Source organism: Phasianus colchicus, chromosome 3 (genome assembly GCF_987193195.1).
Source record: "Phasianus colchicus chromosome 3, bPhaCol1.hap1.1, whole genome shotgun sequence".
In the NCBI taxonomy this organism is placed as follows: domain Eukaryota; kingdom Metazoa; phylum Chordata; class Aves; order Galliformes; family Phasianidae; genus Phasianus; species Phasianus colchicus.
The window spans coordinates 79,268,660-79,283,489 of NC_143438.1; the positions used below are offsets into that span (position 1 = coordinate 79,268,660).

The 14,830-nt window shown below is 36.6% G+C and overlaps 1 protein-coding gene across 4 annotated transcripts in view; it reads right to left on the reverse strand.

Moving 5' to 3' along the window:
- CSMD3 (CUB and Sushi multiple domains 3) overlaps positions 1-14,830 on the reverse strand; it is a 549,229-nt gene that overhangs the window by 366,911 nt on the left and 167,488 nt on the right. For all 4 annotated transcript variants that reach the window (XM_031591144.2, XM_031591143.2, XM_031591142.2 and 1 more), the window contains exon 5: positions 5,529-5,736. In XM_031591144.2, coding sequence (XP_031447004.1) covers positions 5,529-5,736 — 208 coding nt within the window. The remainder of the gene's footprint in view (positions 1-5,528; positions 5,737-14,830) is intronic.

Genomic DNA, 14,830 nt, shown 5'->3' on the forward strand with positions numbered 1-14,830 from the left:
TCTTGATGATATTTGATATTTGACTTCAGGTGAAGTCTCTGGTCACAGGAAATAAGATAATATAGCACCCATTTTTAAGAAAGGTATAAAGGATGACTCATGGAACTACCAGCCTGTCAGCCTCACCTCTGTGCCAGGGACAATCATGGAGAAGATCCTCCTGAAAACTATGTTAAGGCATATGGAAGAGAGAAAGATGATATGGAACAAACAGCATGTCTTCACCAAAGCCAGGTCCTACATGACCAACCTTGTCATCTTTTATGAAGTCATAACTGCATCAGTGGTCTAGGGAAGAACCTCCAATGTCACCTATCAGGACTTTAGTAAGGCCTTTGACATGATCCATAGCATCCTTCTCTCCAAATTGGAAAGATGTGGATTTGATTGGTGGACTGTTTGATGGGTGAGGAACTGGTTGTGAAATTGTACCGAGAGTGGTGGTCAGTGTCTGGATGGAGATCAGTGACAAATGTTCCCCCAGGGGTCAGTACTAGGACCAGTGCTCTTTAGCATCTCCATCAGTGACATAGACAGTGGGGCTGAGTACACCCTCAGCAAGTCTATGTGGTATGGCTGACACACTCAAGGGATGGGATGCTGTTTAAAGAGATCTAGACAGGCTCAAGCTGTGGGCCCAATTGAACCTTGTGAGATTCAATAAATCCAACTGCAAAGACTTGCATCTGGGTAATTGCCATTCCCAATATCAATACAAGGTGGGGGATTTAAGGATGGAGGACAGCCCTGCTGAAAAGAACTTGGGGGTACTAGTAGATGACAAGGTGAATATGAGCCAGCAGTGTGTCGTCACAGCTCAGAAAGTCAACTGTATCCTGGGTTGCATCAAAGGAAGAGTGGTCAGCAGATTGACCAATGTGATCCAGCCCCTCCAGTATGCAGTGGTGAAACTTCACCCGTAGTACTGTGTCCAGATGTAGTCTGCAGTACAGGAGAGATATAGACCTGCTGGAGTGCATCCAGAGGAGGGCCACAAAAATGATCCAATGAATGAAACTATGAGGATAGGCTGAAAGAGCTGGGGCTGCTCAGCCTGGAGAACAGAAGACTCTGGTGTTACCTGATAGCGGTCTTTCAGTGTCTAAAGGGGAGCTACAGGAAAGAAAGGGACAGACTCTTTAGAAGGGTCTGTTGTAATAGGACAAGGGGGAAATGGTTTCAAACTAAAAGAGGGGAGATCCAGACTGATTTACCAGTGCTCACATTTGCAATAGTCACAAACACAGGAAAGGTAAGAAATTAGGAGTAATTCTGGAAATGATACTCATCTCAAGAGATGTGTATTTAACTACCAGTATATACTGTTGCAAAACCAACAAAGTACTGCTTTCTTAACATTGTGTGCCTTAATTGGAATCAAATGCTGCATGCCATCGCAAGAATACAAAAACTAAGGATGCAGTAGAAAAATATAAAGGAAATAAAATCTATGAAGTCTCAATAAGCAATGTTTAAAATTTGAATCCAAGTATGGGTATTGTAAGTCAGTCTACAGTTCCCAAGACAAAACAGCTCAGGTTTTGTTTTCATACTAAATTAGAAAGTTTTCCACACCAAAAGTGTCTCAATATTTTTCTCAAGTCTTGTGTGACCTACTAATTAACGGAGAAAATAAAACAAAAAATTAGTTTCCATCTTTACTGTTTCCTGGTGCACTAAACTGATGACTATGTAAATGCCTAAGCCAACAGGTATGGGATGAGAAGGAAATAAGAGCATGAACTTGTTTTATAAAGCAGTATCAATTTAAACCACTGTAAACTATTAGTTCACAGTTCAGTGAGCCTACCAGACTCTATCACCTAGTTTGTCTACATGCCTGACCCAAGAACATGTATGATTTTATAAGCAGCTGTCTCTAACCAGGGTGAACTAAAAGCAAACAAAAGACTCCTTCCCTTCTTTCTACCCTCCTCTACAGCCTTCCCCTCCTGCAGCAAAGAGTAATATGAGTTCTGGTCAGTCTATAAAGCTTCATCTCTGCTCCTTCATGGCCTCTCTCTTCCCCTGCTCCAGCATGGGGTCCTTCTAAAATGATATTGTCCTTCCCAGTCTGATCCTGTGTGGGCTTCCCACAAACTGCAGTTCTTCAAGAACCGCTCCAATATGGGTATCTACTATGGGTGCCAACACTCAGGAGCTCACTCCAGCATGGGTCCCCCATTAGTGGAAGCACTCACCAGATCTCCTGCTCCTGTGGGAACTCCTTTACTGAAGATAAAGTACCTATTTATTGTAAATATCACAAAGTAACAAAGTATGTCTTTAAACAACCGCAAGGACAAAGTATAAACTTAAAGATCCTTATTGTTAAATGACAGAATGAAGACTTCTATTATGTAACTTGTGTCTATTATGTCTAAAGTATTTCAGATATATTTGTGCATTATACTTTGGAGTACAACTTGATCAGCATTAGATTTACAAGTACAACCTAAGGAATTAACGCAGGAAAAAAATCATTAGAATATGGTACTGTGGAAGGTCTTTCCATCTCTGCAGAAATGTAAATAGCATAAAATCATAGAATTCACAAGTTGGAAAAGACCTTAAACGTCATTGAGCCTAACCACAACCTAACCATACTTCCCTAACTAACAACCCTCTGCTAAATCATGTCCCTGAGCACCACATGTGCCATCAAATCTGAAATTTATTATGTTCACAGACATAGCTTTCTCTTGGTCCTAATCTTCATCCCCCTAGCTTCACCAAAATTTTATCAAACCATGCAGTTTCAATGATTTACACACTTCCTTTTATCTGAAGGAAACCACAACATAGTAATTGCAGTTATGTTTTGTAATACTGCTTTTATATTTACACTCACAAGAGAAAAATTATGCTAGTCACTTCTCAGTGGATTTTTATGCGTGCTGTTTCTTAATCATTCTAATAGAGTCCTTTTTTTCCATCTATTTAGGTACGAATAAAATATACTTCTGAAGGCATTTTTACTGTGTGTGTCAACGGCTTAAGGGCTGGTTCTGTCTGGTTCCATGACTAGTGGGGCAGAAGGATTTCACAAAATCCGCGCCTCCAGAAAAGGGAAAGGGGAGACCCTGAAATAATTAAAAACAGCAGCAACGATCTGAGGAGAAACAAGCTAATTTACTAAATACAGTATCGGAATGCAAGATAGCACACTATGGTACAATATAATTAGAACTGAAGCTAATAAATCAAATATAATTAGAGAGAGTGTCCAAAAGGTGGATAGGCCTCGGTATAACACTGAGGTGAGATGTGCACTCTGGTTGAGTAGCAGGGAAGAGAGCTTGATGAAGAAGAAGAGAGCACCAGGTGACCTTGCCAGGGTTTATATCTCCTCTCTGACCGTAAATGTAGTTCTTCTCTTCCAGACAGGTACCCGGAATTTGAGCATTAACACTTTAACACCCAGTGCACTACTTGATGTTATGATGCGGAATGCCGATAACCAAAAGTCATAAAACCATGACAACTGCATTAAACAGTACCAGTTTTACCACTGTCTTCTAAATTTAAACTCAACTTTATCAAATTACATTTTGCCTATCATCAGTTTTTTAACATTCCTGTTAGTTTAATATTACTCATAATTATTATTTTCATGAGTCCTTCCTCTGAATATTAAACATAAATTCAAAAACTTTCTGTAACAACTAGTAAACTGTGATCATGCCTAAGATAGTGTCGATACTTCATTAAAAAGAGAGTAAAATTGCAACAAGGGAGATAACTTGTATGTTTAACGCTGAATGAAAGGAAAGAGATGACAGTCTTTGTAGAGGGAAGGGTGACAAACACATAAATGAAGTACATTTTGAGAAATACAAGAGTGTGAGGACAACGGTGAAGTCACAGATACAGTCTACTTGGTTTAAAATAAAAGAAAAACAAAATGAAAAGAAACAACTCATTTGTTAAAAGCATTGTACAGTATTTTGAAGAATGACTCTTGAAGAATGAATAACAACATATGTATATGTATATAACATATACATTTAAGGCATGTTTGGTTAAGAAAGTTCTCAAATCACTAAGAGCAGAAGCTGAAAGTCTACACAGGGAAGAAGACCTCACTACCTTATTTCATCCTGTTAGATATAAGAAAAAAAATATTTCAACGAGGGTGGTGAACACAGGAACAAGCTACCTAGTGTTGTGGTTGATATTCCATCCCTGCAGACTTTCAAGGCAAGTCTGAATAAGGCCCTGGGCAACTTGATGTAAATCTGGTGTCCCTGTTTATTATAGGGCAGTTGGACTAGATTACCTTTACAGGTCTCTTCCAAGTCTAAGAAGTCTATGATTCTATGATTCTAAAGTCTTTTTGAGGACATTGTGAAACTTTCCATCCTCATCATCTTTCATGAAGATTTTGCTCTAAGCACATTACTACAGAATATTCTGGCAGCGAGGTTCTACATGATGTCTATATAATGGAATTAGTTTTAACATTTGTCTTCAGAATTTGGACTAGGTTGCACACTGAGAACAAAGATAACTACGTCAAAGTTAGAGAATTCCATTTTTTTTAATGATTGAATAGGAAGTATTTCATTTAAAGTTAACAGTAACAGAATAAGAGACTGAAACATTTTAAGTATCTTAGACACCATCATAAATAAACTCATATTTGTTCAGATAGTCATTTAACTCCAAGATTCCATATGCTGGATAAATTATCCCATAATGAAATTGATACTTTTCTTCATCAATGGCTGTCTAAAACTCTTAACTTTTCATTTAAGTAGAAAACGATGTTTCATTATATCTCATTTGAGTTTTTGTTTTGTTGAGGGAAGAAAGGGGAAAAAAGTAGTTATATGGGATAAATTATTTTCCCTTAGTTTCAGTTCCAACATGAAAAAGTCACATTCCTTTAAATTATCAAATGTCAGATTCAGCCATTGAGATCAGACAGAAAAAAACCTGAAGAGTATTTACATAATTTTTTTCCAATACTTAATGAAAATGATCTGTCAGGATTTTCTTAAAGAAGCAGCAAATGCTACAGCTATCCATCATCTTGTACCTCGCAGATCAGGATGAAAATTTCTAGATGATTGTAAGAATGGCCCCGTGCTCACCACAGTATATAGTGGGACTACACGTGCAATTCTCTGTGCAGACACTCATCCTGAGAGGACTGTGACTAACAATTGTGATCAATGTGATTTTCTCAAGCTCTGTGCTGAAAAGACTCAACATCATGAAATTCCCCGAAGGTTTCACCAATTGAATAGTTAGACTCACAGAAACTGAGGTGAATGAGTCTACTGTGACTTTCATCTTGATGAAAGTCTTTGAATATATTTTGGAATTATTTTACAGCTGCAATTAGAATCTCCATATGTAAATTATATATCAATATATTCATAGTAGCATTCATAGTCTTTTGCCTTGGTTGATCTTTCTTAAGAATGCCTGATATATTGAGAAAACCAAAAACCACAAGTTATCCTTTCACATATCCTTTTTTTTTTTTTTTAACCAAATGAAAATTGCAGTTTCTGACTTACCATATTGCAGGTGGTTCAGAACCTTCTACTTCCAAATAATCATATTTTTCTTCCATTTGGAAATCTGTAAATATGAGTGAGATAGTATCCCCAGGCTCTGCCACAATCGTCCACGTGCAATCTGCATTATTATGATACTCATTAGGAAAATTGGGACTTGAAATGATACCACTGGATCCTCTCATAGTTCCTCCACATGCATCCTCAGCTGTTAAAAAGAAAAAAAAAAAAAAAAAGAAAAAAGAAAAAAGAAAAAAAACTCATTAATATAGCCCTTTTCTCAAAGAGAATAAAATTTTGCTAACTTTGAGATGATCAGTTCATTTTTCAACATTTTACTTGAAATGGTGCTGTAAAACTATGATGCTAACAAGGAATTGCTTCAGATTTCACTAATTCCAATATGATTTTAGTAGTGTCATCACATATTTTTACAATCTACTTTCTATTACTTTGATTAGCAGAATTCCATTCATTTTACAATAGTATATAAAAGTACAATGATTTCTGCTTTTGTTTTAACTAAGAATGTTTTCACAAAGAAAATTGAGTTTAACATGCAGTCCAGCGCATGATATACAGTAGTCACATTATACTGAAAGAGACCTGAGAATCATACTCAACTTATGGTAATTGTATTTTTGTGACAAGACATTTGAGTAGCTGATCAGCTTTAGTTTGCAAACTAAAGCATTTCATGGGTGATTTCCCAGATGTCATACACGCAATTTCATAAATCAAATGTGTACAGGGGCATTTCAACGGGAATTTTTTGTTTGTTTTTAAATAGATTGTTTATTTCAAATATTGCCATGGGAAGAATTTTTTTCACAATGAAGTTCCATCTAAAGTTCAATATTATGCTGAATAAAGTAGGTAAATCATATACATTTACAAAATCAGTTCTAACATCAATAGAACTAATTTGATGAGAAAACAATTCACAATAGTGTTTGATAGATTTCATTCTTTTGTAAGGTAAGAGAAAATGACAGATATTGTGACTGTTGATATTTTAGGTTAATGGGATGATAGACCTAATGTTTCTAATATTGTTTTTGAGGATGTTATGCCAAAAGTATTTCTATGAATTAATAAAACTGATCCCAATTTTGGTATTAATAAATAACTTATATTGAAATTCTTTTTTATTAGATAAAGATATCACATTTTTATCTCACTTATTCAGTTTATTATCCAAATGAAGCACATCTGAAAATTAATTTTTGCTTCTGCTTAATTAGACTGCTAACGTCAATATAATATACCATACAGCCTGAAATAAATAGCCAATATTACTGAAAAAATTAATGGCAAGGTTATTTTTTTTTTTCAGAATTACAACATCAAAGAACAACAGCTTTAAAGAATTCTGACACACATAATGATTCAAATATAAGGAGAAGAAAATACTTAATGACTGTAACAAGTTCTTTAATTACAGTATTTTTTGGAGTTTAAAATGCCAGGCTTTGTCTCTTAAAAGTTCTGCTAAGTTATTACATGAACACATGGGCAACTAAAAGTAAATCTTACTAATTGCCAGTGCTTTCAGCATCCATTAAATGCATCATAATTGAGGAATCTCATTACAATGTGCTCTCAGATAATTTACCATGATAGGAATAGAGTACTATATAAAAGGTAATAATGAAGTTTTGGTTTTACACATTGAGGAACATTGGGAAAATCATTTTTAATTATTACTTCCCTGAAGTAAAATTTCAATTAAAACAAGGTGTACAATACACAAAAAAATGAAAGATCTTCACATTGATTGTAAATACTGACTCAATGGTTTTATCATTTGCTGATATGAAAAATTTCTTTAATTTTTGTAGATAAATGATAAAACTTATGCAATCTGGAAACACAAACAGTAGTACGTAGTTTTTCAGCTCATGTAACAAGCTAAAAAAAGAAGATTAAGATCATCAGATAAGACTAGAGGCTCTGGAATTTCTTCCTCTCAGACTGAATCACAGAATCACAGAATCACAAATGGCCCGGGTTGGAAGGGACCTCAAGGATCAAAAAACTCCAACCCCCCCACCACAGGCAGGGCCACCAACCTCCACATTTAATACTAGACCAGGCTGCCCATGGCCACATTCAACCTGTCCTCGAACACGTCCAGGGACAGGGCATCCACAACCTCTCTGGGCAGCCTGTTTCAGCACCTCACCACTCTCTCTGTAAAGAACTTCCCTCTGACATCCAAACTAAATCTTCCCTCCTTCAACAGGAGCATGTTTGAAAAAGATGGTATACTACAAAAGTCATTATTTTTTTTCCTCACAAATTGATTATGGAGAAACCTATAAATATAAAATCTGTTAATTAAAAATGTTGCTATATTATATCAATTCTTTAAATATGGTGTACATTTTAAAAAATTACCTGTGTCAGTGAGCAAGTCTGCTATTTCTTAGCTTAGATATTTTTTCTAAAATGTAAGTTTTCCACCATCATCAAAATGGCCCAGACAAAACATCACATATTTTGGTCTGATTCATGCAGCAAATTTATTACTGATAAAAGTCATACTAACTGCATTAAACACTCTACATACAATCAGAAGTACACCAGTTATCTTCTTAGTAATACAAGCATTAGCCCTACAAACCACAGAATTATTGTGCTGTGTTCCTAAACCCCTCTACCTAAAGTATTATTTGCTTGTGCATTTTATTTTTGCTTCAGTCTTGCAGTCAGGCTATCAAAGGTAAAAATTCATGTTTAGGAGAAAGATAATTGATGTTAATTCCAATGGAAATGTTTGGTGCCTTAGGTTATGAAGTCACTGGGAAAGATAATAGGCCTTCATTAAACACCAAATTCTACAGTTCTGCCACTGACTTCAGAGTACATAGAACACAGACAAATGAAAGAAAAACTAGTTATTGTTTCTACACAGCCCTCTTGTAGCCTTGTATTTCTGTAGTATGTATTCTATATTTCTATCACGTTGAAGATTACAATTGCTAAGGTGTCAGCTTTGACACACAACAAACAAAAGAATAACTAGTAAGAATGAAAATATGAAGACTAATAGTTGTCCACCTACATCACTGGGTAACATGTAAAACAGTGATAATGAAAAAGCAAGAAAGAGTGGAAAGACAATCTTGTGATTTCTGTACAGAAATCTGAGAATCTAAGTTTTTCTGCCTTACAACATCTCTCATTTCCTCTGTCAAACCACTGAGGTGTAAATCCTCAAAGACAGTGGAGTACCTATAATTACAAACACTAATCAAAATGTAATACATAAACAGCAATTATGTATCTAAATGCCTTGGAAGAGTGGCATAGTAGCCTCTGACCTTTCAGTTTCCAGATCCCAAACATGCAGAAGAATGTTCCACGGAATGGAGAAAATATATATAAGAGCTTCTATAAAAGTAATGTCTCCTTTTTTATTATGTTGACCCATGACAATAGAGGCAGATGTTGGTGATATGACAGCAGAGATTGAACCTTCCCACCAATATTTCATTACATTTTGTTGCTATGCTACATATGGCAGCACAGGGACCATCTGACAGAGTAGTGTCTGACATGGAAGTTTGTATGAAGCAAAGGTGTGTAATTTCCTCCATGTGGAAAAAAAAAATCCACCCTTTCACATTCATCAACACTTGCTCAAGGTTTATGGAGACCAGGTAGTAGATCTGAGCATAGTGAGGCAGTGGGGATGTGTTTCAGCAGTGGTGACAGCAGTGTGAAAGGCAAGAACATTCCAGATTTTTATGAGCATGATCTGAAGGCTCTTGTTCATTGCAGGTGAAAATGCATAGCTAATAGTAATGAGAATGTTGGAAAATATTATTTTGTATCCTAGAATTTGCTCTATAAAATAATGTTATTATTCTTTCTGTATATGTTGAAGACTCCATGAAAATAAATAGAATGCGTTACTTTTGGAGCTATCTACATACTTGGGTAAGAAGGCTTGATATAATCTGAAACTATGAAGTTCCAAATACATAACTAACATAGATGACATTTAGAGAAAAAAATCCACTTTTAAGATATCTACTCTGTATTTTCTAAAAAGCAAATTAAATTTATTTTGCAACATATTTGAAAAATCTATATAACCAACAAAACTGCAAGAAACACGAAAAATTTGCACAGTGCCAAGATGTCATTTTTGCAAACATACTCTGATCTTAAACATATGCTGGAAGAGGAAGATTTTTCAGAGTGATGAGCATGTGGGGTCTTGGCTTAGATAAGCTTTTCAAGGTATTAATAATTCAAATAAGATCCATATTTGAATATTCATAAGGGCTCTTATGCAGAGGGAATATCTCTAATATTATGATGCGAGTGAAGATTATAAGAATATAAATAATTTTTCAGCTTATTATTGTGCATAAACAGGTTTCAAATTTCATACGCAGGCACACACCATTTTTTAATGCTTAAATGAATATCAGGAAAATTGATAAACATTTGTATAATTTCTGGTGAAAATTAATTTCATAAAATTTTATATTTTATTTTCAGTACTCATGATCGTAAGCTTAGCTGTAAGCTTTGTGCCTGGGTTCACAGGAGCCCTTAAATCTCTGGGTTGGTACTTATCGGCTGCGTCTATTTACTTTGGCACAAGAACTTTTGGCTCACTGAGCCCACCTTGTAAATTTCACATTTGTGATGCCCATCCCCGCCGCTCCTCCCAGCTTTGGGCTGGCCAAGACCATGCCTCTGGGGCTACCAAGGAGATTCACACCGCATCCATGCTCTCCATCATATTTGAAAAGTCGTGGCTGTCAGGTGAGGTTCCAGATGACTGGAGGAAGGGTCACGTCACTCTCATTTACAAGAGAGGGAGCAAGGAGGACCCCGGGAACTATAAACTGGTAAGTATCACCTCTGTGCCCGGGAAGATCATGGAACAGATCCTCCTCAATGACATGCTTGATCACATGAGAAATGAGTGTGTGATCCGAGACAGCCAGCACAGCTTCACCAGGGGAAGGTCATGCTTGACCAATCTGGTGGCCTTTTACGATGGAGTGAAATTGGTTAAAAGGCTGCAGATAGAGGATGGTCATCAATAGTTCTATGTCCAGGTGGAGGCCGGTAATGAGCGGTGTCTCCCTGGGGTCTGTCTTGGGACCAGCGCTCTTTAACATCTTTATCAATGACATCGATGATGGAATCAAGGGCACCCTCAGCAAGTTTGCTGACGACACCAATCTGAGTGGTGTGGTCAACACGGTAGAAGAAAGGGATCTCAGAGGGACCTCGAGAGGCTAGAAAGGTGGGCCCAAGTGAGCCTGATGAGGTTCAACACGGCAAAGTGCAGAGTTTTGCACTTGGGCCGGAGGAATCCCAGACATCCATACAGGCTGGAAGGAGTGGTCCTTGAGTGCAGCCCTGCAGAGAAGGAGCTGGGGGTCTTGATAGATGAAAAGCTTAATATGAGCCAACAATGTGCTCTTGTGGCTTGGAATGCAAATGGTATCCTGGGCTCCATCAGAAGAGGGGTGGTCAGCAGGGACAGGAAGGTGATTGTCCCCCTCTACTCTGCTCTTGTGAGGCCCCATCTGGAATACTGCATCCAAGTGTGGAGCCCCCAGTACAAGAAAGACAGGGAGCTGTTGGAGAGGGTCCAGAGGAGGCCACGAAGATGATCAGGAGACTGGAGCACCTCCCCTATGAAGACAGGCTGAGGGAGCTGGGCTTGTTCAGCCTGGAGAAAAGAAGGCTGCGGGGTGACCTCATTGAAGCCTTTCAGTACCTAAAGGGAGCCTACAGAGAGGAGGAGAATCAACTCTTTGAAAGGGTGAGTGACAGCAGGACAAGGGGAAATGGTTTTAAGCTGAGGGAAGGGAGATTTAGGTTGGATGTCAGGGGGAAGTCCTTTACAGAGAGAGTGGTGAGGTGCTGGAACAAGCTGCATGGAGGGGTTGTGAATGCCCCGTCCCTGGAGGTGTTCAAGGCCAGGTTGGATGGGGCCCTGGGCAGCCTGGTCTAGTATTAAATGTGGAGGTTGATGGCTCTGCATGTGGCATGGGGGTTGGAGATTCATGATCCTAGATGTCCCTTCCAACCCTGGCCATTCTGTGATTCTGTGATTTTGTGATTCTGTGATTGTCTACCTATATGCTGTTCATAATAAATTTTGAAAATATATTTTTTGAGTTAGCCTTCTCTTATTTAATTTTAATTTTCTGCTTATTCTTGTAGGTTTTGGTGATATTCACAATAAAGTTACATAAACTTTTAACTAATTATCAAGAAGACAGATGACTAAAGATAGGAAATTTTATCAACCATGCAAATTCACTGATTTCAGTGACAGTTAAATGAGATTGCATGATAAATCAAGTTTTAATTCAGCACACAACCCATCATGCCATCTAATCTATCTAGATACTTATAGTGCCTTTATTGGTTGAACGTCAGTGCTTAACTCAACTCCTCAAAGAGTGATTGACACCTGTTATCTAATCTTTAAAGTAATCTAAGAAAGATTGTAGCAGCTTTCCTAGTATAGATGACGATCTTTACAATAAAAGTTTTGAGGAAGTTGAGACACTAGGAGGAACACCTCAAGAAAAGCTGAAAAGATATGTTGCAGTTCCTATATACTGTGATTCTGACTTCCAATGTACTGTTATTTCTAGTTTCTCTTCATCAAGATAACTCTAAGATTAGCTCGTCATACACTGAAATTCAGCATAGGTACTGTCCGCGGTGTTATTAGCCTAAAACATTTCTGATACTTAAAAGGGAAATGGTTGAATGAAGAGAAACATGAGGACAAAGAACCTGCTGAAAAGCTGAGTCATTTGCAATACATGTAGCCCAAAAGATCTTTCCACCTATCTTAACTAATTCTAAGAAAAAAAGAATAATAAAATGCTACATAATAAAGAGTCATTCTTGCAGAATGGTTTCAAAAAATGCATCACATATCAATTAGCATTAGCCAAGCGTGTGGGCTACATGATATACAGAATACAACATTCCAAATTAAATAAATCCTGATTCCATTAATTTAATTTAGTACTTGTTTCTACATGGTATACACATACATGGAATTGTCAAGAAAATACCTACATAAATAATTGTATTTCAAGTTCATATGATGCCTTAAATTCTTGGTCTTTGACAGCTAAGATTTCTGACAGGAATCCTGAAAAATGCCGCTCTTCAATCTATGATACTGTACTTATCAGACATTAAGAATAAGATTTTGAGATTTTTCTAAATGAAAACTATTGTTTTCCACCTCTTTCTGGAAACATGATTATTTGATGGAAATGGAAATATGTGTAATTATGGAAATTACATTTTTTATACTTTTTGGAAATCACAACTCTTCAACTGCAATAAAAAGTTCTGACAGGAAAAAAAAGTTTTGTTATGAAATTCTACCAGAGTTTTCTAAATGACGTTTGTAATCACTACTGACATTCAGATTCAAAGAGAATGAGAATGTCTTCTTCAGGCTGCAAATACCTGAGCATGAGAAAGAAAACATTATTATCTGTACATTAAAAAATCTGCACACTGTCTTACCTATAACTCAATTTCCATGAATATTGCTGAGTCAGAAGGTGTTTTTGCCTCCTGTCTGTTTCTCCTGAAAATTTGCCAGAGGTTAGCTCAAAATACAGTGATCTCTATTTAGGAAGGTCGTTTTTTTTTTTTTTTTTTTTTTTTTTTTTTAAGTATTCGATAGGCTCTTATTATTAATGTCTTAATCATTTCAGAGATACATTAGTTAGAATTTCAATTGATGAAGTTTAAAATTGTCTTTATTTGAGTATCATTACATATGCATTTTCTACCTTTTCTAAGTGTATATACATTCAGGTTGTTTTTACAGATCCACTTTGTAACATATTTTGAACTTAATTTTCCACCAGGCTGAATTTGCTTGTTTATCCATCAGCAACTTTCACAAATTTCCAATGTCACACTTGGCCAGTATTCAATCCAATGTCTGTATATGCACTCTAGCTTTGCACTTTTCAGCACGCAATATACTGCTTTCATAAAAGCCATCATAGAATGAGTTTCTTAATAAGTTCCTTCACTGCCTGTGCAGATCAGCAAGAGAAAGGAAGATTAATACTCTGAAATGCAAAGCCACCTCTAGAAGTTAAGGTCAGTTTAAAAGTCTGCTGTATAATAACCAATGAAATTAGAAAATAAGCGCAGTAATAAACTACACAGTCACAAAAGTACTTTTAAGAAGTTCCACAGGCAGTCCCATTTTCTAGTTGAGTTCTGTCTAGTAAATGGTACTTCTTTGCATATACAACACAATGTTCTCCTTTAATTCCTTCCCTTTCTTTCTTCTTACTAGATCTGTACCCATCTACTCCAGGGCTTTCATTGTGCCCACTGGAATTATGTGATTTAATAGTGTCATAGGATCATAGAATCACACAATCATAGAACTATAGAATGGCCTGGGTTGAAAAAGACCTCAATGATCATTTAGTTTCAACCCAGCTGCTATGCGCAGGGTCACCAACCACTAGACCAGGCCACCCGTGTGTGTTACAGATTTGTGTTTTCATATGAATTTACACACACTGCATGTTTGTGCACAGACAGCGTTTATGATCACTCCACTACCTTAATTTTGAGAAATCCCTGTATTTCTTTGCCACACACAAGCTTCCCCTGTCCCCTGCTACTCCATGTGCTTCCATGCTTTGGTCACCAGCATGGAGAAACCTACATTAAAGGCTTCATCAACAGATTAGCAAGCCTTTTGGCAATGGCACTCTTGACTCATTAAAGAAATTGTAATTTATTCTAGAAAATCTTGTCACATTCTGATGTTCAGAGCAGGGAATTAAGAAAATAGCAAATGCAGTATAAAGCATATTACATTTACTTCCAATTAATGTTGTGATATATTCTAAAAGGACCATATAAAATGAAAAATGAGGATTTGTAAATATTTCAGAAATATTTATATGTTGGCTTTTCTTTAAACTTGCCATAATAAAAAGAAAAAAAAATTGGTCAATTCCTATAAATTATCTACAGAATATTCTTACTGTTTTCACCAATTTAAATGAAATAATTACCACACACCCTTCAACTGAAAATCTCAAGGACAGTTTTGTTAAAGATTTGTCATTAATGACTTAAATAAGATCGGTCCAGCTTTGGAGGATGGGGACATAAAACAGCTCCTGAGGACATAGTGAAGTCATTTGCTTTGGCTTAGTGCTGTGACATGAACTCTCAAATAAACCTGAGGATGATTATAAATTGACATGATTCACATATTCAAATCCTTCATTTTCCATTCCTAC